Here is a 22,493-nt window from a genome sequence, read left to right as displayed (position 1 = left end):
AATAAGCAATAAACATGTGTTACATGTAATATCGGTCTTGGACAATGTCTTTGTTGAAATAAACAGAATTATACTTTTAGGCAGGATGATGTGGTATGAAACAATCCTTCTTGAGAAGATGTGATATTTTATGCTGTTAACTTACAACTTGTGCTGGTCTGGGGAGTTGGGGGAACTGTTACGCAATAGCAGGGGTAACAGGGGTAACAAAATCTGCCTACCAGCACTTCAAAGTGTACAAAACCTGAAGCGTAAAAACAATAATGGCCATTTTAAAGGAGGTTATATACTGTATGTGCTTCAATATCTCTCGGATCTGAGCAGTTGCCAGGAAGCCAGCAGAGACTCCAGAAAGGTACATGGTCCAAGCAAAGAAATAACTGTCAAAGTGTTCCTTTAAAGTTAAAGGTACGGATTTAACCCGCAGGACCTTGTTAGCGGTGATATTACATAGTAATTACAGCTACCCGAAACCTTCGACTATCTGTCCGATGACGATTTAGCCTCTGGTGCAACGGCTATATTTCCTTGCAGTGGTCATTGTTTATGGTCAGATAAGAAATTTGAGATGTGAGAATGTAGTTGGAGTTGAGTTGAACCATGAACGGTGTGGAGCTGCAGTGTTGTTTTAGTAGCGTCTATAAAAGCTAGTGTCTCCTCAGTGAGGCTCCCCACGCCTGCTGCACTCTGGCAGTGACGTCTTACCACACCCCCAACCATTCTCCAGGTCACACCCCAATTCTCAAATATCACTATCATCCTCATAAGTCCAGTATCAGCTGGCTTTGCTTAATACAGCACTGAATAACTGATACTGTTTCCATATCATGGTATTCAATCATATTTACCAACACTCAGTTCTTGAAAAGGTTTACAAAGCAATAATTAGAAAATATCTTCACACACACACACACACATACACACAACCACCAACAGACTGATGGAGTTCAGTGCAGCAAAGCTTATTTTACACTGTAACTTTGTGTTACAGATCTGCTGACAGCATGCTGCATTTCAATTCATGGTATCCTGTGATTTCAATTTGTGCCAGGCTAGCTCTGAACTCAGATTTGTAATATTGGGCAATAATGTGACCACGTTTTGTGAGATACTGACATCTGGTGCCAAGTTTGAGTTTTGCATGTTCTCCCGGCCTGAGGCTTTTAGTTGGAACTTTAAAAAAATCTATATAATTGTGTATATATATATATCTATATATGTACATTGTATATAAAGATACATTTTGTGGAAGCTTGGGATTGCACAAATAGACTAATTTGTATCCCCCTTCTGTCCTTTTGAAAGGAAAGAAGAAACTACTCCATATTGACCACAGTTGTTCAACATAATCTGAAGTATTCACAAAAGAGGCACCGTTTTTTAATTATAGATAGGGGATAGAGTTTGTGACTGCGTGCATGTTCTCCTGTCCTGAGGATTTTAGCTGGAACTTAAAAATTCTACAGGTGTATAGTGGGGATACATTTTGTGGTGGCTTGAGATTCTGTCAGACAGATTAAGTATCCCCCTTTTAAATTTTGGGGAGAAATCTAAAACATGCAGGACAAAAGCTCTCCAGGAGCAGGACTGGACACCCCTAGAAAACAAAAACAAAAAACAAACAAAACCAAAAGACATCGACACAATAACACAATGTTTCCTAGTCCTGGCTGTATTAGGCTTTAACCTACAGTGCCAGACCCCTCCTGATTTCCCTGAAGTCCTGACCTGTGCTCAGTGGTGATTTTAAACTCCACGTCTGCCCAGTCTCCTGCATGCCCAAACCTAAAACATGTCCAGATTACCTCCTCTCTGTAGTTACGATATCTTCCCTTGATGTGTTTAACCTTAACTGACTTTTGTAAATTCTAATGGGCTAATGTCTCCCTTTATTTTCTGCATCCCCTTTCTTCTGCCTGATGCTAATAGTTTTACGGCTGATCTAACAAATGATTTTGCCTGTCCCCTAACATAATATTCTTTAATTACTGTTATCATATTATTTAAAACCCTTTGTTGCCAATGTATCTGCTTGTTCATTTCTTTTAACATCCATATGCACAGGGACCTAACAAAAATGCACTATACCCATCCATAGCATAATGCGAATTTACATTAACATTCAATTCGGGTTCATAGGCCATATACACTAGTTATTAGAGATGCACCGATACCGGGGCTGAGCGTATCGGCCAATACCCGATACCGATCCGATACTACTGTTGAATGAATGAACCGTATACCTTGCCATGTGAGTGAAGGCATCAGGCTTGACATAAACATTTAGCCTTGTTAAAAAAAGGTAACAAATTTACACAGACACACATGTACTTGATATTATTTATTAACAAATAACGTGTACATTAGCAGCAAAACGAAATAAATAACACTTCCATGTAAAGTGCACTGCAAACAGATCATTTTAAATGTCATATAAAATATAGCAGCGACCCGAAACCCATCAAACAATGGCTTAATCAACTTGCTGTGTATGATATTAATAAAAAAGAAATGACTGGATGAGAATGCTGGATCGGCCTAATTCATCCGATATCAGCTGTTTAGTCAATATCGGAGCAGATATCCGATCCGGGTATCGGATCGATGCATCTCTACTAGTTATAGCTTTTCAAAGATGTAAACATAAAGATTCTAAATGTGTCTCAATGTACTTCCTGTTTCAGTGTATTCGAATTACATCAGCTGGCAGGAGGGAACAAGGAACAAGGACCAAGGCAGTTGCCTAGCAATGGAATCCCATTAAAAAAGTCTATTAATAAAATGTATGTAATGTATGACCTTTCGGGCTACCGTACCATCCCATAGCCTGTATATATCCTTTATACAGTCTATGTCCATCTTAATACCTTTGCCTTTAGCTTGACACAATTTCATGTTTAGTCATATGACACAGATCACATGACTCGCAGATGAGAGCCATCTCTCGTATCTGATTGGAGGAGGCTCCGCTCTTCCACGGTGTGATTGGCTGAGACTGGATGTCAGTAAGTCTGCGGTTATTGCTTAATGTTTTGGACTCAGCAGTCATGGGGTTCTGTTTGACTTTGGTCTGACTGCTGTCTCTCAGTAGAAACAATGCGTCTATACATCGCAGCTGTTGTGTTGTGGGCTGTCACAGGTAAGAGACAACATTTCATTTGCCACCTCGTGTATCCAGTTACGTTAGCTTACTAACGTTGTAAGCTATGAAAGTGGCGTTACCATGGTTATGACAAAGTCTTTTCGCGCTCGCTATCGTGCAGGTTGCTAAATAAATACGTAACGTTACTTTAAAGAAGTGGTAAGTATATTATACACGGATTTAATCAGTACGTGTGTCTGCTTCTGTTTCCAGTGTGTGATGATAATACAGTGTGTCGCTCCAAACTTCAGGCAAAAATGCTTGCTCATCAAGATCCCTGTATTTTATCCTCAAATATGGCTTATGATACCTGGCGAAACCATATGAATTACTCTCTGATACCATACTACATACATTCGTACCATACTACATGTCGTTGCCTAAATCACCACTATGTTGTAAGTAATCTGACACCCACAAAAATGGCAAAATGTAAACTTCTTTACTTCAGAAGTGCACAATCTAGTTGTTTTCAAAGTTGGGTCAGGTGGGGCCAACTTAGGGAGGTCAGTTCTCTTACTGTCATTGCAAACTTTACACATTATTACTGCTGTAGTTGAAAGTGTGTCAGCCCATGGGAGGCCCCCTACTGGCCTGGGGCCCGAAGGAGTTGCCTGCCTTGCCTGCTGGCAAGTGGCCCCTCTGGTTACTTCCTAAGTGTTCCTCTAGCTAAATAGGCTGTAAAGGTCTGAAAGCTATTATGGTGGTACCGTAGATGGTTTGTACAAATAGGTGGCCTAAATGATTCATTTACTTTCAAAAATGGCTAAGTAAAGGAGTCTGTTCATTGTCTACCATGGTGTATGTTAAGAATGAAAGAATACAACATTTATTAAATGTCCACATTTTCTAGCAGATATTTGTCCGGACTATTTGTCAGGGACACAGTTAAGGTAAAGGTCCAAGTGCAGCTGTCAATATCCCCAGTCATATCCATTGTGTTTGTTCTTATGAGAGTCATTTGATATGTTCAGTAACACTACTGGAAATGTCGCCTAGTGTTTGTAAAGCCCCTTTCAACACATGTACATGTTTATTTTCAGCTACAGAGGGAAAAGCAGTCCCTTCCCCCCCAAATTTCGGGAAGAGCTATCATGTCAAAGGTAAGCAGTTCTGTGTCAGATTATACATTAAGGCAACATTAGCCTCAGAATTTAGCATTTTTTTACAGGTTCCACAATTTCTTTGCAGGAGTGATTTCTTTGCCCTATGCTGAGATCAAGGAGCCATTTGAGGCCTGGTTAGACCTAGCGGCAAAGTCCAGCCGAATAGACTACTACCATGGTAAGAAACCTCTTGACCCTTGGCTGTTTTCCTCTTAAACATGACTGTATTTTCCCTGCTTGGTTGGATCAGTGATGTGAAACTGAGCACCTCTTGTGTCCGACCAATGTGACCAGAGCAGAACATAAGCACTCAGTAAATAAACAAAGAACTGAAAAAGAAATGATAAGCACTTTCGGGGAACTCAGCTTCTGACTCTTGTTACATACTCATCGGACTTAGAACCTTTTCCTTTCTGTCATGTTTAAGCTGTTTTTGTAAGCTGTGTCTTATGTATCCTTACCATCCTGATGTCAGAGTCAGAATTAAAAAGTTTACGTTATGAATGGTAGCTAGAATTACAAATGGATAAGGAACTTATGAATGTTTCAGTTGCAGCAGCAGTATTTTTTTTAATTTCTAGGTGACATAAGCACATTTTACACGTGTGCACCCTGTTTTTTTGTGGCTTTCAACCTACATACACCTAGTGTCAAGCTTGCAGTGTGTTTACCTGGTTGTGTTGTAACTATGTTTGTATATAAGTGTATTTATTATAACCAAAACAAAGCAAATACCTGTATTAACATAATAGTGACGCACTTTCCAGAAGTGGATAGGATACCCAAAACATTGCACAGTTTCTGCTCTGATGTACTGACCTCATATCGAGGGCCAGCTATGGTTTGGGCTGTGGTCTGTTGCACGAATTGTTTTAAAATTAAATTATATAATTTATTGCTGTAATGCCCCAGGGTCAGCAGACCAAGGGCCTCTGTAACCTTTTAGGAAATAATTAAAAGGTCCCATGTGAGATCCCATGTCTTATTTGATTATAAAGCGAATTCAGCAATACTAGATGGAGACACACAGACTCCTAGACAATAAAGACCATAAAGTTCTTGAATCTAGGAGCAATATAAATACTGCGAAAGTATTAAAACGCTAGAACCACAGAGACATGCACACAGTCCATATTCAGAACCTGTCTTTTTTTTTTTTTTTTAAGATCATTTGGGCAGTTTTTTTAAGCCTTTATTTTATAGGACAGACAGGAAATGAGGTGAGAGTGTGGGAGACATGCAGCAAAGGGCCGCAGGTAGGAGTCGGACCCGGGGCTGCTGCCTTGAGGACGTTCAGCCCGTTTACATGGGGCGGCTGCTCTAACCACTCAGCCACCGGCCAACCTGGAGAATCCGTGTGTTTGAGCCGTCAGGACTCGCAGATGAACTATATAGGGATAGAAAGTACCACTACAGTTCTGTTAGTCATTCCCTGGCTGCAATAATGGCGCACAGACCCAGAAACGCTGACCAATCAGAGCAGACTGGACCTTTTTGTGTAGGCGTCTTAGAGAGACAGACGCTAAATTGGAGGGTTTCAGACAGTGAATACAGGTATATTCAGACAGACAGTATGAGAAAAATCACGTGTTAAAAGCATGAAAATATTCTCTAGTAGAATCAGAAAATACAAGTATGAATCTGGTTGGGGATTATTTATAAGATAAATCAATGGGGCAGCAGAAGGATGTCCTAATCACTATATATCACGTAGGAAGGATGACACTGTAAGATTTAAACAAATATTGGGTATCTTACAAAATACATCTGAGATTAAAGGTTCAAGCCTCTAACGTCTTAACTTCTCACACTGACCATCAACAGGCCAGGTATCGACTTACCAGTTGGGGGCAGAGCAGCAGTGGGGCGTTGCCTATAAAATCACCCCAGAGACCACAGAGATGGAGCAGAATGTAATGAAGTGTTTCCAGGCCAATGGAACAAAGGATGAAGTAGTCAAACCGCAGGCATCACTGCCTGATGTGCAGGGCTTCCAGGTCTGTGAGTGTAACGATGCCCTGTGCAGAATTTCAATTATTTGATTTGTATAGCATTAGTTTTATGACTATAAATAAGCTTGAGGACTGCCGGTCATTGCTAAACACCAGGTCACATTCTAGATCATTTTACAGTACAGAAAAATAATTACTGAAAGAAAAATGACTTACGTTGCAGCATATTCTGTGAACCATTAAAGTGCCAGTGCAGACTAGGTCAAAATGTTGATTTCTCTTCCCGTAGTTCCTGAGGATGGAGTACTACGGGGGTTCTCTGTGTGAAGTTTGGCAGAATGTGACCACTGTGGGTTACAAGAAGAACACATACACGCTGTGGGTGACCCATTCAGAGAGAGGTGCAGATGGCAAAGATGAGCCTGCCACACCTCTTCATTATGAGATGATGGGATACAACACGCTGTTGGGGTCACATTATGACAAGTACTTGGTGGACTACAAAGAGTTCAACACTCATGTGGACCCCAAAGTCTTCTTGCTGCCCGAAGGTTTGTGCTCTGCTGTAGGTGCACACGTCAAGATGATTTAGGAAGATTTAGAGGGGGGTGATATTATTATTGACTTTTTTTTTCTTTCCTTTCCCCTACAGGGATGAGCTGTGGGGGATTTCCTGGTCCAGGAGTGGAGCACCACATGTTGGCCAATCCAATGAAGGACCTCATCCACACCTCGGCATCAAGCCACTCACAGCGCATGTTCAACCATTACAAGGACAAGTTCCAGCGTCAATATAGCGATGAAAGAGAACATGAGAAAAGGCAGCACGCTTTTGTTCATAACCTCCGGTGAGAGGAACATTACATACTGATGAGTTGTAACGCTGCAACATTAAGATGATGATCTTTCCTAAACCGCCATAGGCATGCTTAATAGCTGTCCAGCACTAATGTACATCTGACTTTTTTCTTGTTACTGTAGGTATGTCCACTCCAAGAACAGAGCAGGACTGCCCTTCTCTCTGGCTCTGAACTCTCTGTCAGATCGCACCATGTCGGAGCTGGCCACCATGAGGGGAAGGAAACGAGGAAAGACCCAAAACAAAGGGCTCCCCTTCCCCGCAAAGATTTATGAAGGGGTGGAAGTACCTGAGTCACTTGACTGGAGGCTTTATGGTACGCATTTACAATCTGAAATGTTAACCAAAGATGCATCTTCCTGGCAAGACATCCTAGTTTTAACCTCAACTCTGCTCTTGCAGGTGCTGTGACCCCAGTGAAGGACCAGGCCGTCTGCGGCTCCTGCTGGAGCTTTGCCACCACTGGAGCAGTAGAGGGCGCTCTCTTCCTAAAGGTGAAAAGGATAAAAAAGATGCTTGCACCACAGTCACTGGCCACATTCCAGGGGTTTCAACTGACAGAGCCACTTCTTTATGCTCTTCGAAGCCACAGATGTTCATCTGTTCATGTTTTGTCACTGTAGATATGCATTGCAGTTATTTTTGGTGTTAATCTATTATTAGCATCTTTCTAAATATTTCAAACATGATACGATGCAACTTTAATAATCCTTTCAGCTGTTGGAGGGTTGGTTATTTAGACAGAAAAACACAGGCCATTAAATAGAAGCAAAGTATAATATAAATGCATGAATGTAAGTTAGGGCAGTTTTAAGGTGTGGTACAGTCTTAGGCCGGTCTTGAATTAACACCATTAGAACAGCACAAAAAACATAATTGATGATAGACATTTGTGTAAGGGTGTACTTAGAATTATTTTCTTTTGGCGGGGGGGGGGGGTCCTCCCACTTCCACAAGACGATTCATTGTGCCACTTTCACTCACGTCAGACAGACTTAATGTGTGCAAAGAAATTAAACCAAGTCCATGTCAGCTTTGGCCTGGCCCCCAATGCAAGGAAAAGCTCAAAGGCGTTCCTTTTTACTGTGTTGCCAAGCAACTAAATCCATGGTTTGATGGCATCCCATTAAAATGACCAAATTCTCTCTCTTTCACTCACACACGCTCTTGATTTTGTCTCGTGCTTTGGGCCAGTGGCTGTTTTTGATCTGCCGATAATGACGATTTCTAAGGAGGTAGTTGACCCACTGCAGGGAAAAATGAAAAAAACACTGGGGAGCTTGGTGGCTATTCAAATATATGGTTTTGAATCAAAATGGCCATACAGAGTCAATAAGAAGTGTGCTTCTGGGCAGAAGGTAATGTGTTGGTGTGCTATCTAATGGGAGAAAGTGGTAATATGAACCGATGAAAGAAAGTGTATACGGTAATTGGGTATTCTTTTCCTAATTAATATTTAATTTCACTTTATTTCATTTCAATTTAATTTACTAAAGTGATTTGTGAGTCAACAGCATAATGATGACTGAGCGAAGATGATACAAATGCGGGCTCCACTAATTGTTTCAGTGTTTGTACAGCAGTTCAGTTCAGCCTCTGCCAGCACGCAGCGCAGCAGCAGGAAGTGACCTGCAGCATGCGGCACTCCTCGTCCCCATAGACAGGTTCATAAACAGAGCTGCTCCCCAGGGGCCTGTTTTTAAATGTACTCTTTTGGGATCGCACAGCATCTGCCTAGCAACCTGTAGATAACAGCTGGTGTAAAAATGTTCATTATAAACTTCACTGGTCAGCCTCCATCCGTCCATGTATGTTTTTCTACTCTTATTGTACTTCAGAGAACGGGTTACTAATCTGTGTGAATGTGACCATGTTTTGCTCTCAACTTTCAGACGGGCTCCCTGCAGGTTCTGTCTCAGCAGATGCTGGTGGACTGTTCCTGGGGTTTTGGAAACAACGGCTGTGATGGGGGAGAGGAGTGGAGAGGATACGAGTGGATCATGAAACACGGAGGCATCGCCACAACAGAAACTTATGGAGCCTATTTGGGAATGGTGAGATGCTTATAAGATGAAGGCTGTACCCGTTGAAGCAGAAAAACTGTCAAATGTATGTGCTGAATATTGCCAGATCAGTTACTATAGAGTGGTACTGTGTGTGTGTGTGTGTGTGTGTGTGTGTGTGTGTGTGTGTATGTATGTACTGTATGCATGTGTGTCATAAGCTTACATTTTTACACTTACGGTTTCTTCGTCAGTGTGTTTTTTGTTTTTTTTAAATGGGCGTTTTTTTAATTTTGAAGCTTTTACATGTCTTAAAAAGACTGCTGCAAATAGGTGGCTAAGTGAGACTACTAGGGTTGCCCCTTTTAGTCAATGAATCTGTCATTTTGGTCTTAATAGCAATATATTGCCCAGCCCTAGTTCAGTGTTAAATGTTCTGCCTCTTTCTCTGAACAGAATGGATTTTGCCATCTGAACACATCCGAGCTTACTGCAGGTATCCAGAGCTACACCAACGTGACATCAGGAGATGCACAGGCCCTTAAGCTGGCGCTCTTTAAAAACGGACCGGCGGCTGTCAGTATCGATGCTGCACATCGCTCATTTGTTTTCTACAGCCACGGTGTCTACTATGAACCAGCTTGTGGTAAGTTTACCTCTCACTCACACTTTTTTGCACTAACACCAGCCTTTCTTGCTCTTTAGCTCGGAATGCGTCTTGTGTTTTCCAGGTAATACCACTGATGATTTGGACCACGCCGTGCTTGCAGTGGGATACGGCACCATGAATGGGGAGCCATACTGGTTGGTAAAGAACTCATGGTCCACCTACTGGGGTAACGACGGCTACATCCTCATGTCTATGAAGGATAACAACTGTGGAGTCACAACTGATGCTACATATGTCACACTGGCATAGATTTCTTCTATGTACATGTATAACTATATGTTAATGCCACTATGGGAGTGCCTGGGGCTGAACGACACCTATTGTTGGATGTGTTGAGGTGTAGTTATCACGTCAAACTGAGTTGTTTGGTGATAATGTGCCGCATGTTGCTGTTGGATGGTGTCAAAGTGAATTAAGATGCTGCACAACCCGCATGCAAAACAAGTTCCGTTTTTCAAACATTTTGACAAGTTTATTGCTGGGGGTACATAGTTACAGTGCCTTCATTTCAGTTGTACAAACTACATTTTGGGACATTTCCTTTTTTTTGCTTCATCATTTGTTGCATTCAAGTGCACTGGACTGGAATCAATGCAATAAAAAAAAGTAAAGTTTTCTATTGGCTGGCGTCCATGACATCTCTGGTTGATTTAACATATTCACATGCTGTTGGGCAGCTGTAAGACATGATTTCTGGATCCATGCAGTGGAATAGCATGTTAGATTGTATGGATTTAAAGTATACTAGCTTCTTTGTTATAATAATAGATTTTGCCTGAGTAATGTTGCATATTACATGTGCAACATTACTACCTGTGCTTTTTGATCCATGGCTTTTTACATTTTTTTTATGTATCACAAATTCATATACACAATAACAGCCCTTAAACACTCAAGTAAAATGTACAAAATATTTCACAGATCCAAGTAATAAGTCATTTTACATCTGATTCAACATAAAGAGAACAAACCTTTACAAACAATGCTGAAATCAAATACATATGTCTTCACATGATGATCACAGTCGCGATAAAACTATGAATGAGCTACATCAGTCTAACAAAAGGCTACATTACATAAAGTTAACTAGAGCATGCAATCTCACTTGATTAGCATTAAATTTTTCTCTAGGCTTGAGAACAAGAACATAGAAAACGAGGCAGGTGCTTGTTCAATGCAGCATTAAGATATAACAAATCTATTCCATTAACAGTCCTAAGACATGTTTATGGACACTTTTATTCAAAAATATATAAGAATTTTATTAAATGCAAAACTAATAAATCATTCAGTCCTGAAAAATGTGAAGTTCTAACGATAGCTGCTCGATGGGATCATGTGTACTGCATTATAGAGGAAGTGAAAGTCTGCTACAGTCTTGCCTAATCTGATTCTTTGAATCAGCATGTTTAGAAACTTGAGTCCTGAGCTGATGCCTGGAGATTTATAAATCTATACAAATATGCAATTGTGTGTCAGAAGGGGAACTATTTATTCTGTCTCACCACATACAACCCTGTTTCCCAAAAGAATTGGGACGCTGTGTATAATGTAAATGGAAACAAAGTGATGATTTTCAAAACACTGAACGTTTATATGCATATTTAATTGAAAATAGCACAAAGACAATATAGCAAATGTTGAAACTGAGAAATAAATGCCCATTTTGAATTTGATGCCAGCAACACGTTTCAAAAAAGTTGGGACAGGGGCAACAAAAGACTGGAAAAGTTGTGAAATGCATAAAAGAAAACACCTGGTGGTACATCGCATAATTAATGAGGTTAACTGTTAACATGATTGGGTATTAAAAAAAAGAGTATCCCAGAGAGGCAGTGGGGTTCACCATTGTGTGAAAGACTGCACTGGCTATAGTGCAACAATTTAAGAATGTTTCTCAGCACATAATTGCAAAGAAATGTACTACAGTACATAATATCATTAAACGATTCAGAGAATCTGAGAAAATCTCAGATGGCACTGCATTAAGATATCGTTTTCAAGAACAATTGTGTTTTTCCATGTCTGCGTGGGTTCTCTCTGGGTTCTCCGGTTTCCTCCCACAGTCCAAAGACGTGCAGGTGTTAGGTTAATTGATGACTCCAAATTGCCTGTAGGTGTGAATGTGAGTGTGAATGGTTGTCTGTCTCTATGTGATAGACTGGCGTCAAGTCCAGGGTGTACCCCGCCTCACGCCCGATGTCAGCTGGGATCGGCTCCAGCACCCCCCCCCCCCCCCCCGTGACCCCAACAGGGACAAGCGGTTGAAGATGAATGAAGGTTTCAAAATTTAAAATGTTCTCTTTGTGCTATTTTCAAAACATTGGAGGTTTCAATGATTTGCAAATCATTGCATTCTGTTTTTAATTATATTTGGTAAATATATCAAACCACCTCCAACTGTGGAGTAAGGTGTAAACATCTGAGAAATGACAACTATTCCTGACTCATGCGGGTGTTTACCTGTATGTAGTAACACAGTAGGTTGTTGACTGGCCCTGACACCACAAATGAATACCTGCTTTATGCTTCTGCATGTGCATTGCTTTGGTGGGTTTGCATAGAAGTGTTAATCAAATCACGTAATTACACAGAGGATGTTATGTTAAGTAGTGTATCTCATGAGTAGTAGTAGCAGTTGAGGCTGTATAATATGTGTATAATGGAATGTGTGCAGCCTTTTACACACAGTTAGGCCTGACTGGCTAGACGTCGTAGCTCCTGCTCCTCTGTGCTCCTGGTTGATTGGCTCATATCCTCAGACATCTCCTTGTTGGGAGACAACCTGTGGGAGACAAAACACAGAGCTGTGTGCAGAGGTCAGATTTTCACATGGATACAAACAGCATTGAGATCCTGTTCAGGGTCATGAAGGCTGAGCAAAGGACACATTGGTGGGATAGTTAGGATTTTTGGAGAGTTCAAAAAGTAAAAAAGTAAAAACAGTACCTCGTGTTCCAGTTCTCTGCGTCCTCCAATGTGTCAGGCAGAGGTCTATCAGCAGTTTCGGGCAGTGCCAAAGCCAGGACCGCACCCAACAGAGGGGAGGTACCAAAGATGAACAGAGGTGTAGTGGGGCTTTGGTCGTGAAGCATGTTTATAATAGGAGCTAACACACCGCCCAGCCTGGCAAACATACAGGAGACACCTATTCCTGTTTGCCTGTAGGGAGACGAGAGAAGTTGTAGGGGTCAGCCACAGAATCTTTTGGATCATCGGTGTATGAGAAACTTAGGCATGTCTTACCGAAGCACAGTGGGGAATATCTCAGCGGTGTACACATAGATTACAGCGAAGGAAGCCGTGATACCAAACTTCCCTACCATGGCGAGACCAGTCAGGACAAGGGGATGATCTACATGTAGAGGGAAAATATCAACGTGTTGAGCTACATTTGAGTATCAGTAATATGAGGCTGAGATGAAAAGCTGATCTTACTAATGTTTGGAGAAAGTTCACAGTCCTGCAGAGCACACCAAATACACTTGGTTCAGCCTACCTGCAGGGACAGCGAGCATGAGCAGACAGGCGAGCCCTCCAATAGCCAGAAAAATGCTCTGGGAGAGTCTGCGACTGAAGGGCAGGACAAGCAGCACGAGAGTACGAGCCGGGATCTCAATCAACCCGAACACAAACTGGGTCAAGTAGAGGTCCGCCCCTAACCTGGACACGCCCAGAGAGAGGCCGTAATACACTAGCACATTCACAAACCTGGGGTGCAGGGGAGGAACATGAAGATGGAGGGAAGAAGAGAAAGAAAATGGTAAATATATAAAAGGAGTTATGATTTTTGATATTAAAAAACCTATAAGGATAACTGCATGCACACATACACACAATTTACCAAATGTAGAACAAGATGAGAGACCGCTTCCTCATCTGCGGTCTTCGTATGAGATCCACTGCCGAATAATTTTGCTTCCTTCCACCTAAAATCTGACACTTCTCAACCTGGACACACACACCGAAAAAAACCTTTCAATGATAAGGCCGGTGTATATTCCACATTTATTTTATTTTCAACAAATCCAATGAGAAGGCAGAAAATTATCTTCCCAACAAGTATCACCTATGTAGCCAAAGACTAATATTCCTCTGTGCCATAGAGCTCAATCAAAACTATTATAAACACATCAGTGACATCAATACCATGAACATGGGCACTGTTGTTAATAATTTGACCCACGTACGCTGTACTAGCAAACCAAATGTGTATTTATCAGCAGCTGAAAATGGTCCCCAACAAATTCCTTATTTACTCCTGTTTGAGTAACATTTACTTATCAACTACAACATGTTTTGGAAATGTGTCAGGAATACTTAGGAATAGAAATAATTTGGATGTACTCTTGATGAGAGGATCAATGATCAACTACTGGCCTTTTTCAGTGGTAATAAAAACATAACCTGTCATTTTTACACTTTGGTTTTGGTGCAGATTAAACATATCGTGGTAATCAGTAAGCTTTTGAGGACTGGTGACCTTTGGACAGAGCCATTCCAGACGTGTCCCCATTTCCCCTATTTGTGCTAAGCTGATTGACTGCTGGCTGTAGCTTCACATTTACTGGACAGAGTGGAGGGGTAGAGAAGTTGGGGAGGCGTACCTATGTTCCCCAGATCCTATGTAGCACACTTTGTATGTGACCGGGGAACACTTTATTTTTTAAGAAAATGGTTCGATGTTCTACGATATTCAAAAAAAAGGTTCTATGTTCCCTTCTTTGTTTCTTGATCATGGAAATATTCCCCAGCCCAAGTGCCGAAATTCCCGGCAACTAGGCTTATGTAGACCCTAACCCTATCCCCTATCCCCTAACCCTGACCCTAACCCTATCCCCAACCCTGACCCTAACAAAATGCTAAATTAAATCAGCGAAGACATGGGCTTATACGACCCTTTTGGGGAAAAGGGTCCTATGTTCTCTAAGCGGGGAACATAGGGATGACCCCAAAGTGGGAAAGTATTGAGAGATAGACCTAGGTATTGGTGGTTTTAGTCTTTTTATGGATTTGTTTATAACATAGAGCAATACCATCCTTATCTTTTCACAAAAAAAGATTAGTCTTCAACAGACCATACTGCATGCAGCAGACGAAAAAACCTATATTAAAACAGCTTAGAAAGCATGAGATATCGCCGAGAGACACACTTGTACAGCAGGAGGTAAGACCCGGCCGTTAACGAGTGCTGCCTTGCGGAGCAGTGCGATGGCTTCCTCCCTCCTGTCGTTGGCCAACAACCATCTGGCAGACTGAGGAAGCACCCTAACGCGACATAGGAGGAGAAGGGAGCAGAGAAAGAGTGGGCAGAAATAAGAGTAGAAGAGTAAATGTGAATCACAAAGAGGGCATTCATGGACTTGTCAAAGACATGTGAATACACAGTGGATATAATTCACAAATTCCCCACCATATATAGAAGATGAGCAGGAAGCCTGGTGCTGATATAGCCAGCTGCAACTTTCTCCAGTCTCGTATGAAGTAGGCTACGCCTGCTAGAAGCATGTAGCCTAGACCAAATGCGTAGTCGGTCATGATACCGGCTAGCATGCGCCTCTTGGTGCAGGTCCACTCAGTGCCTTTGAAAAAACAGAGCGGGTTTTGGAAAGAGAGGAGAGGAGAGGAGAGGGGAGGAGAGGAGGGGAGGGGAGAGGAGAGGAGAGGAGAGGAGGGGAGAGGAGGAATCATTGGCAGAGGATTAAACTGAGGAGGTGGTGTGGAGCTATATGGGAGTGGAAGGAGTGGCAAGGGTTTGTGTTGTGTTGTGGGAGAAAAAAAGCACAAAAAAGCATGAGACATTATAACAGCTAAAGTAGCCTACAATATCTGAGCCTCCTAGTAAAGTTATCCAGTTTCCATTATCTGTGTATCTGTGTTTTATAAGTACCAAGTACAAAGGCATTGATGATGACTCCAGATATCGTGGTGCCAACTGTAAAACGAAGAATCACATAGACGGGAAAGTTAGGAGCGAAGGCCACAGCGACTCCAAACACAGTCTGAAGAGCGATGCACAGCAGCAGGATGAAACGCCGGCCGTACCTTGCACAGAGAGAGAAGTGTGCATGAGTTTGCCCATGTGCGTGCATACATGAGTTACCCACTATCACATGACGAGGTCAGAATATACAGGCCAGTGTTAGTGTCAGGGAGGCCAGAGGCTACAGGGCAGAGAGAGCATTAAAGCCTACCTGTCAGCCATGGCTCCAAACAGCACAGATCCCACCAACAGGCCAAACATGTAGATAGATGAACTGAGACTGTTGAGTCCGGCTTTGTCACACACCAGGTCCCACTGGTTGGAAGGAAAACGAAGAACAGAAGAAAAACGTTTTTTCTTCTTCTACAAGTGTTCAAGTAGGAATCACTGTCTGTGCTACTCAAAAGTGGTCCATATTGACATAATAATGTATGGTACCAAAGCTGCAGGGTCACGGTGTTCCTATCGGTTAACAGTGATAAGAGTTGCAAAGGGGTGGAATATATATGGTATATTTCCAGAAACTTTCCAGAAGTTTGCCATGGGAAGTTAAGCTTGGCAATTTCCAAATTGGAAACTTTCCATGGGACTTAGGGGTATTTATGGGAATAAACTGTAAATTGGGGGTTATTTAAACACCTGTATCATATCGAAACATAAATATGAACATATTGTTTTGTCACGGGCAAAATAAACGCAAGTTAAAAAACATTCAATTTCAACAGACTGACTCGTAAGTAGAACTGTATCCCATTTTCATTTTTTTATAGAAAAATGAATTCTTTTTTTGAGCAACAAAAACATGAATGTTGAGTGAAATATTACTCATCCCCCCGAGCCCACCCTTAGAAATCTGTGGTGGAGGAATGCAGTGCATGTAGGGGGCTTGGTCACAATACCCAGGCAGTAAGCAGTGTGCTATGTGCCTGGATTGAAGAACGGCACAGATGTTCTCAAGTGTACTTGCATGAAATGTGGTTGTATTGTCAAGATTATGCTCACATATATTTCCAACTATGTTTAGAATCCCTGTTAAGGACCAGGCTTCAATTGTGTAAATCCCGGGTTTATTTCAGTTTATTCTCATACTTTTTCTGTTAACTCACATAAATTCCTGTTAATTCCCATGGAAGGTTTCCAACTGGGAAAATTGCTGGGATTTTGCAGTGGTGATATGGTATAATGAGAAGTCATTTGACAGTTTGGGAGATACGCTTATTTTCTTTCTTGACTGAAGTCAAATCAACCCCATTCTCATATCTTTCTCATACACACAAGGCCACAGCATGGCCATCAACCAGTTCACTTAGAAGAAATAGTGAAAACAGCTTGAAAAGGCTAGTCTGGCTCATTTTGATCTCCAGTGTATGTGTATATACTGTATATGTACATGTGTATGTGTATATATGTGATATGTGATATGTACAGTAATGATTTATATTTTATAGTTTTTTAAAAACGGTATAAAATATAAGCTTAATGTATAAAACTGTACATATATACTGTACACACATATATATACAAACACACACACACACACACACACACACACACACACACACACACACACACACACACACACACACACACATATATATATATATATATATATATGATACATTTTTTATTTTTAACAAACTCAACCAATTATTATTTTATTTTTTTTACTTTATGCTTAATGCATATCATATGCATCCATATCACATATCACACATATATACAAAATAGTTCGGTTTAGGTTAGGTTTAGGAACCGCGGTGAAGTTGGTTTTATATTGGATAGTCGACGGATATTGGTTTAGAGTCATTGGGTCACATAATGTGGAAGTTATTGAAAAAATAAGGCAATTTCTGAATATTAATATTCATAAAAAAATAGAAAAAGCACTAAAATGGCATAAAAAGTGGTGTTTCTTATTTGATCAGTTTGGTAATACAACGTGAGACTCTTAGAGTCACTGGGTCACGTGATGTGGAAGCTATCGAACAATAATATAATTATTATAATTGTATAATAATATAATTCATAATTAAAAATATATGAATGACTAAAATACCATTGAAACGGGTGTGTCTTAGGTGTTCACTTGAGTTATACATGGGGAGACTCGTGTGGAGTCACGGGTATCAAGGCTGACTTCTTGTCTCCTGAGTCTTGTGTTTGTTTGACCTTTGACTTTGTGATAAACGTGATGCGGACCTTGACTATTAAATCAGTTTAGTAACTCTCCGAACTTGGGTTTGATCATCCAGGTGCCCGTACCTCGGTGACTGTAGTAGTCTGGAAAGTCTCCTTGCTGTAAACCCATCCGTGGTCACATTGGACGCGCTCAGTCCGGTTACCCTGCAGCAGGACCTCGGATGACAAGCAGGAGGAATCCGAGAGGCTGAAGTTCAGGTTGGGTGTACCGCGGAAGAAGGACTGATTCCCGGTCACTGAGATCGCGCTCTCCCTGCAGCGGTGGGGCGGCGTTGATCCAGTGAAGACGCTCGCCATCATGTGGAAGGCGAGGAGGACCTGGGGTATACAGATCCATACGTACAAAATCTTCTGATATCTGCCGAAGCCTCCGATGGCAGAGAGGATCTGGTCGAAATCCATTTCAGGACAATTGGTTCTATTCCAGTGGATCAGCCAGTGGCAAAGAGGCCGGAGACTGTAAATCAGAGGGGTCAGTGATGTGGAGTGTTGTTCAAGAAGTGTGGGAGTAATGAAAGTGTTTCAGGTTGCACTGCCTACCTGGGACTGCAGGCTTAACTCGCCACGGGTGCCAAAATGGATGGCAAACGCAAGATTCGGGACTTTCTGCCTGAAGGGGTTTATTATGACCCAAACCACCAACGAGCTTCACCTGGTCTCCTGAAGGATGATGAGTCCCAAAATGTCGTGGAAAACAAATAACTGCACCAGCTTGATGCGTGGAAAACTAAATACAGAACGGTCCTCGTTGGATCCACTGCTTTTTGCTAGAAAGTGGAGAAAAAAGTCACGCATCCGATCAACTGCCAGTGTTGTTGTGCTGGTCCTGTTTTCCACTCGGTGCAAAATCTGTTGAAACCACACACATTACTGTCAGCTGGAGTGATGAAAGAGGAGTCCACAGTCAAGACGCTCCGATGCAGAACTATGGTGCGTTGGGATCATGGAGGCGAGTGGATAGGAACGCTTTCCCCCTCTCCTTTAAGTGTCGATTGCACGTGCTGCCATTCACAACACCACCCCGTTGTTTATTTGGGGTTTACACAACAACACCTCTGCTAGAAATGTGCCCTGTTAATGTCCTCAGAGGCCATCTGCTGCCATCTACTGTTGGAAGATGAGATCACAATGAGACCCTTCTGAGTCCAACCACATAACAAATAGGTTGTTTATCATGTATATGCAGGGGCGGATTAAGGGTGGTCATGGGCCCCCTAGGCTACTGTTTGTTTTGCCCCCCCCCCCCCCCCCACACACATTATTAATCAGCTGTATCAGACAAAAAAACCCTGCTGGAAAAGAAGAAGAGTCCGCAGCCTTGAAAAATCCTTTCAATTAAGGAGTTTTCTTTAGTAGATCTTGGTCCCGCTGTTCTTTCAGTCTTTGTTTTAGTTTTTTTTATGCTCTGCTATCACATTTCCTTTATGACATTTTGCAGCTATACTGTCTGGTAACACTGAGTGATGAATCGTTTGAAAACAAAACTGACCTTGTGGACCCGTCCACATGAGGGCAGCTGATCAGGTAAATGTGTACCATATCTATATAATCAGTGACCTGATTTGTTTTAATCCTGTGAATGTCCTCATTTGTCCAGGTCATCGTTGTCCCCAAAGCAATTTCAGTCAAAAGCAACCGGACTGGTTGTTTGTCTAGGAAGACGTTTCACCTCTCATCCAAGAGGCTTCATCAGTTCATGTACGCATCTGACCAGACTGGGACTGTTCCAACTATCTGGTGTGGAGATCCAGGTATTTAACCTCTCATGAGGTCGATGGTGTCACTTGAACCCTTTGTGCTCCAAGTAAGGGATAATTCCCGACGAGTTGTTGATTAACAGAAATGTATCGGACGAAGCAGAGGCGTGAATCGTCCAACGGTCGTTGGTGGGAAGTAGTTTTGACTTTATTAGTGCTCTATTGAGTTTTTTAACGACAGTCGTTGGAGTCACAGGAGGACATGTCTGAACAGTTCTTTTTTGAGATTAGATTGTTGAATCTCTTGAAGGGATGAAAGGGCAGCATTGTAAACTGGAGATATGTGGTGTCTCAGACCTCCTCCTCTGTTTAGCGATGGTTTCTCTACTCTTCTCTACTTTGCTTTTGACTGAAATTGCTTTGTGGATAACTTGTTTTAATGTTTCTAAGGGCCCCAATAGGAGGGAAGTTTTTTTCCCAGTGAGGAAAAAAAAAAAAAAAATGAAAAGTCTGGCCAATCTGGGGCCCCTGCACACCTGGGCCCCTAGGCTGCAGCCTAGGCCAGCCTGTGCATTAATCCGCCATTGTGTAAATTCAAATCTTTTTTTTCACGTTTATGTCATTGTCATGTTTCAGTTGGATAACTGTTTACTGGAGGTTTGAAAATCCCCAACATATGAAACTATAATATATATAATAACTGTGACTAATTCTCTTGATACTTTAGCAACAACAGCATGTGATGGCCGAGCATAGACCATCGATGTGCAATGATTGAATACCCTCTATAGGCTTTGTACACTATGTACTTTCTAGATAGCTTGTAATTGATGTATTGATCATGCAATAAACACACTGAGTTACAAAAGGCCAGTCTTCTTAGGGAAGGCCTGATGCGAGTCACCTGATATCACTCACCATAGCGTGTTCTGAGTAGGTTTGAACGAGTTAAACCACTGATCACATCAAACGTCCAACATGGATCGTAAATAAGTAGACGCCAATATCAAGTACAAGAAGGACCCCGAAGTAGCCCAAGGATACAGTGAACACACCAAACCAGTGTTTTATTTGATTAAGATTAAGGTCAGTCTTTTCTTGGGCTTAAACTTGCATTTTGCAAATAATAACAATAATAATAACAATCATAATACTCATAATAGTCATAATAATGCAGCCGGTTACAACATTGTCTATTCAGACTCAGAGTAGTGGGGGTGAGGAATGGCTGACTCAGCCATGTTTTTGTAGTGATTCTCTGGAGAACAATGGCTGCTCTCTCTTCACTACTGTAGAGGGAGGATACAGTCACATTCATTATTTTTTCATTTAGAGCACAATTTTTAAAAAACCCTTTTTTCATACAGAATGTGGGTGGAAGGATGTTTTTATTCATAACAATAATACATGAGACTTCTTACTGGATGAAATTAAAGTAGGTTTACTTTACATGGCTGTTTTAAACGGTAGCCTCCCCTTTTCCTGTTGTGGGTGCTCGTGACGTCACTGATGCTCGGGCCCAGAACGGGTTGGGTCCTGGTTTGGGTGTCTGGATGGCAGCTGGGACAAAAACTGTTAAGTCAGATGGAGTTCCCCAGGAAGCGGCCAGGAACAAAGCGTCGTTTTCAAATTAAAAGCACAAAAAGTCTATTCCAAATTTCCAAACTAGAAACAGGCTTGATTTAAAAATAAAGAGCATAGTTTTTGGTTGCTTAATACGACAATCCTCCATGAATGTATTTCCACATTGGATATTAGGCCTTTATCAATCAAATTATAAGAATTATGAAAATGTTATAAACATATCAATTGCTTTGAGGATAACGATGACCTGGACAAATGAGGATATTCACAGGGTTATAAACATATATTTAAAAGCTAAAATAACAATAATAGTAGCTAGACAAGTAAAACCGATTAAAGTTTAGCGATGTATCGATAGATTATAGAACTAGAAAAAGATTAAAAAGACAAAACAACGATAAAAAATGATGACAGGAAAATATAATCAGAAGATTGATTTAGAAGCAATCCTAGGAGGAGATTTTTTTGAGGGGGGGGGGGTTTACAGAGGTTATATACATAGTTATAATAATAATAATAATAATAATAATAATAATAATAATATAACACATAAAATAAAATGAAATCAAAATGTATTTTATTTTAATTAAAATAAAGGAAATATACAGAAAATACATTCATTAAATCCACCAAAAACCCTCAAATGCTTATATGTTAAAAGATTTCCACTCGCCCAGCTCTGAATATAAGGACATTTAATATAACATAAACTCATTTTATTCAAGACACAGTTCGCCTGGTTTTGGGTTCAAATGCGTCCACTGATGCGGATTTTATTTTGAAGGCGATGACGACACCTCTTGTTCTGCTTCACGGTGGTGAGGGAGGCTCCGCGGAGAGTGAGAGACAAGAGAAAGCGACAGAGGGAGATGGCTGAAGGGAAGGGAGAGTGGACCGGGTCAAGAGCGACTTTGGAAACCACCCTGAGGTGACCTTGATCATCCGGAGCCGCCAGCGCGGTGGAGACACCAAACCGGAGAGACATCACAGCCATCCGCCCGGCCTGCGCGCCCACTGTCGGACAGGGACCGTTTCTATACCTGCTCCTGTGGGGGGGACGGTCATCAACATCTGCCGATACCCATCCTGAAGGATAACCCGGCTGCACCAGAGTCCCCTCTGGATCTCTGACAAAGAGAGCGCTTCGGATCCGAGTGTGAGTACGGCTCTGCTGCTTTCACAGAAGGGTTTTAATGGCGATGTCATGCATCATGGTCAGGTCAGCTGATCATGTTCCGTGACACTCACTCGTGTTTCTGTAAGGACACGATTTATGAAACCCCAGATCCGCATCCGTG

General features: G+C 41.6%; 2 protein-coding genes across 2 annotated transcripts; one reads left to right on the top strand and one right to left on the bottom strand.

Moving 5' to 3' along the window:
- The first annotated feature begins 3,016 nt into the window (after window positions 1-3,016).
- Window positions 3,017-10,349, top strand: LOC310955247 (digestive cysteine proteinase 1). The gene is made up of 11 exons (XM_083925046.1): window positions 3,017-3,139; window positions 4,186-4,245; window positions 4,334-4,426; window positions 6,073-6,245; window positions 6,490-6,751; window positions 6,853-7,048; window positions 7,182-7,375; window positions 7,462-7,553; window positions 8,952-9,113; window positions 9,519-9,708; window positions 9,794-10,349. The coding sequence occupies exons 1-11, from the start codon at window positions 3,097-3,099 to the stop codon at window positions 9,979-9,981; spliced, it is 1,653 nt and encodes a 550-aa protein (XP_083781172.1). The 5' UTR covers window positions 3,017-3,096; the 3' UTR covers window positions 9,982-10,349.
- Window positions 10,350-12,389: 2,040 nt separating this feature from the next.
- On the bottom strand, window positions 12,390-18,316 carry LOC310955888 (solute carrier family 22 member 13; the record flags this gene model as incomplete). The annotated part of the gene is made up of 10 exons (XM_083925968.1): window positions 12,390-12,517; window positions 12,682-12,894; window positions 12,979-13,087; window positions 13,232-13,443; window positions 13,577-13,683; window positions 14,886-15,000; window positions 15,146-15,314; window positions 15,623-15,777; window positions 15,927-16,030; window positions 17,978-18,316. 10 exons carry the CDS (start codon window positions 18,314-18,316, stop codon window positions 12,424-12,426), a joined length of 1,617 nt encoding a protein of 538 aa, XP_083782094.1. The 3' UTR covers window positions 12,390-12,423.
- Window positions 18,317-22,493: the final 4,177 nt, after the last annotated feature.

This window comes from Echiichthys vipera (assembly GCF_963691815.1).
Source record: "Echiichthys vipera genome assembly, chromosome: 13".
In the NCBI taxonomy this organism is placed as follows: Eukaryota; Metazoa; Chordata; class Actinopteri; order Perciformes; family Trachinidae; genus Echiichthys; species Echiichthys vipera.
This window is presented reverse-complemented; position numbering and strand designations above follow the sequence as displayed.

Excerpts from the sequence above, each read along its gene's own strand:
- LOC310955247 (XM_083925046.1), top strand. The coding sequence starts at position 3,097 with ATGCGTCTATACATCGCAGCTGTTGTGTTGTGGGCTGTCACAG. Across the intron at positions 7,376-7,461 it reads ACTTGACTGGAGGCTTTATG|GTGCTGTGACCCCAGTGAAG; the intron begins GTACGCATTTAC and ends CTGCTCTTGCAG. Across the intron at positions 7,554-8,951 it reads AGGGCGCTCTCTTCCTAAAG|ACGGGCTCCCTGCAGGTTCT; the intron begins GTGAAAAGGATA and ends CTCAACTTTCAG.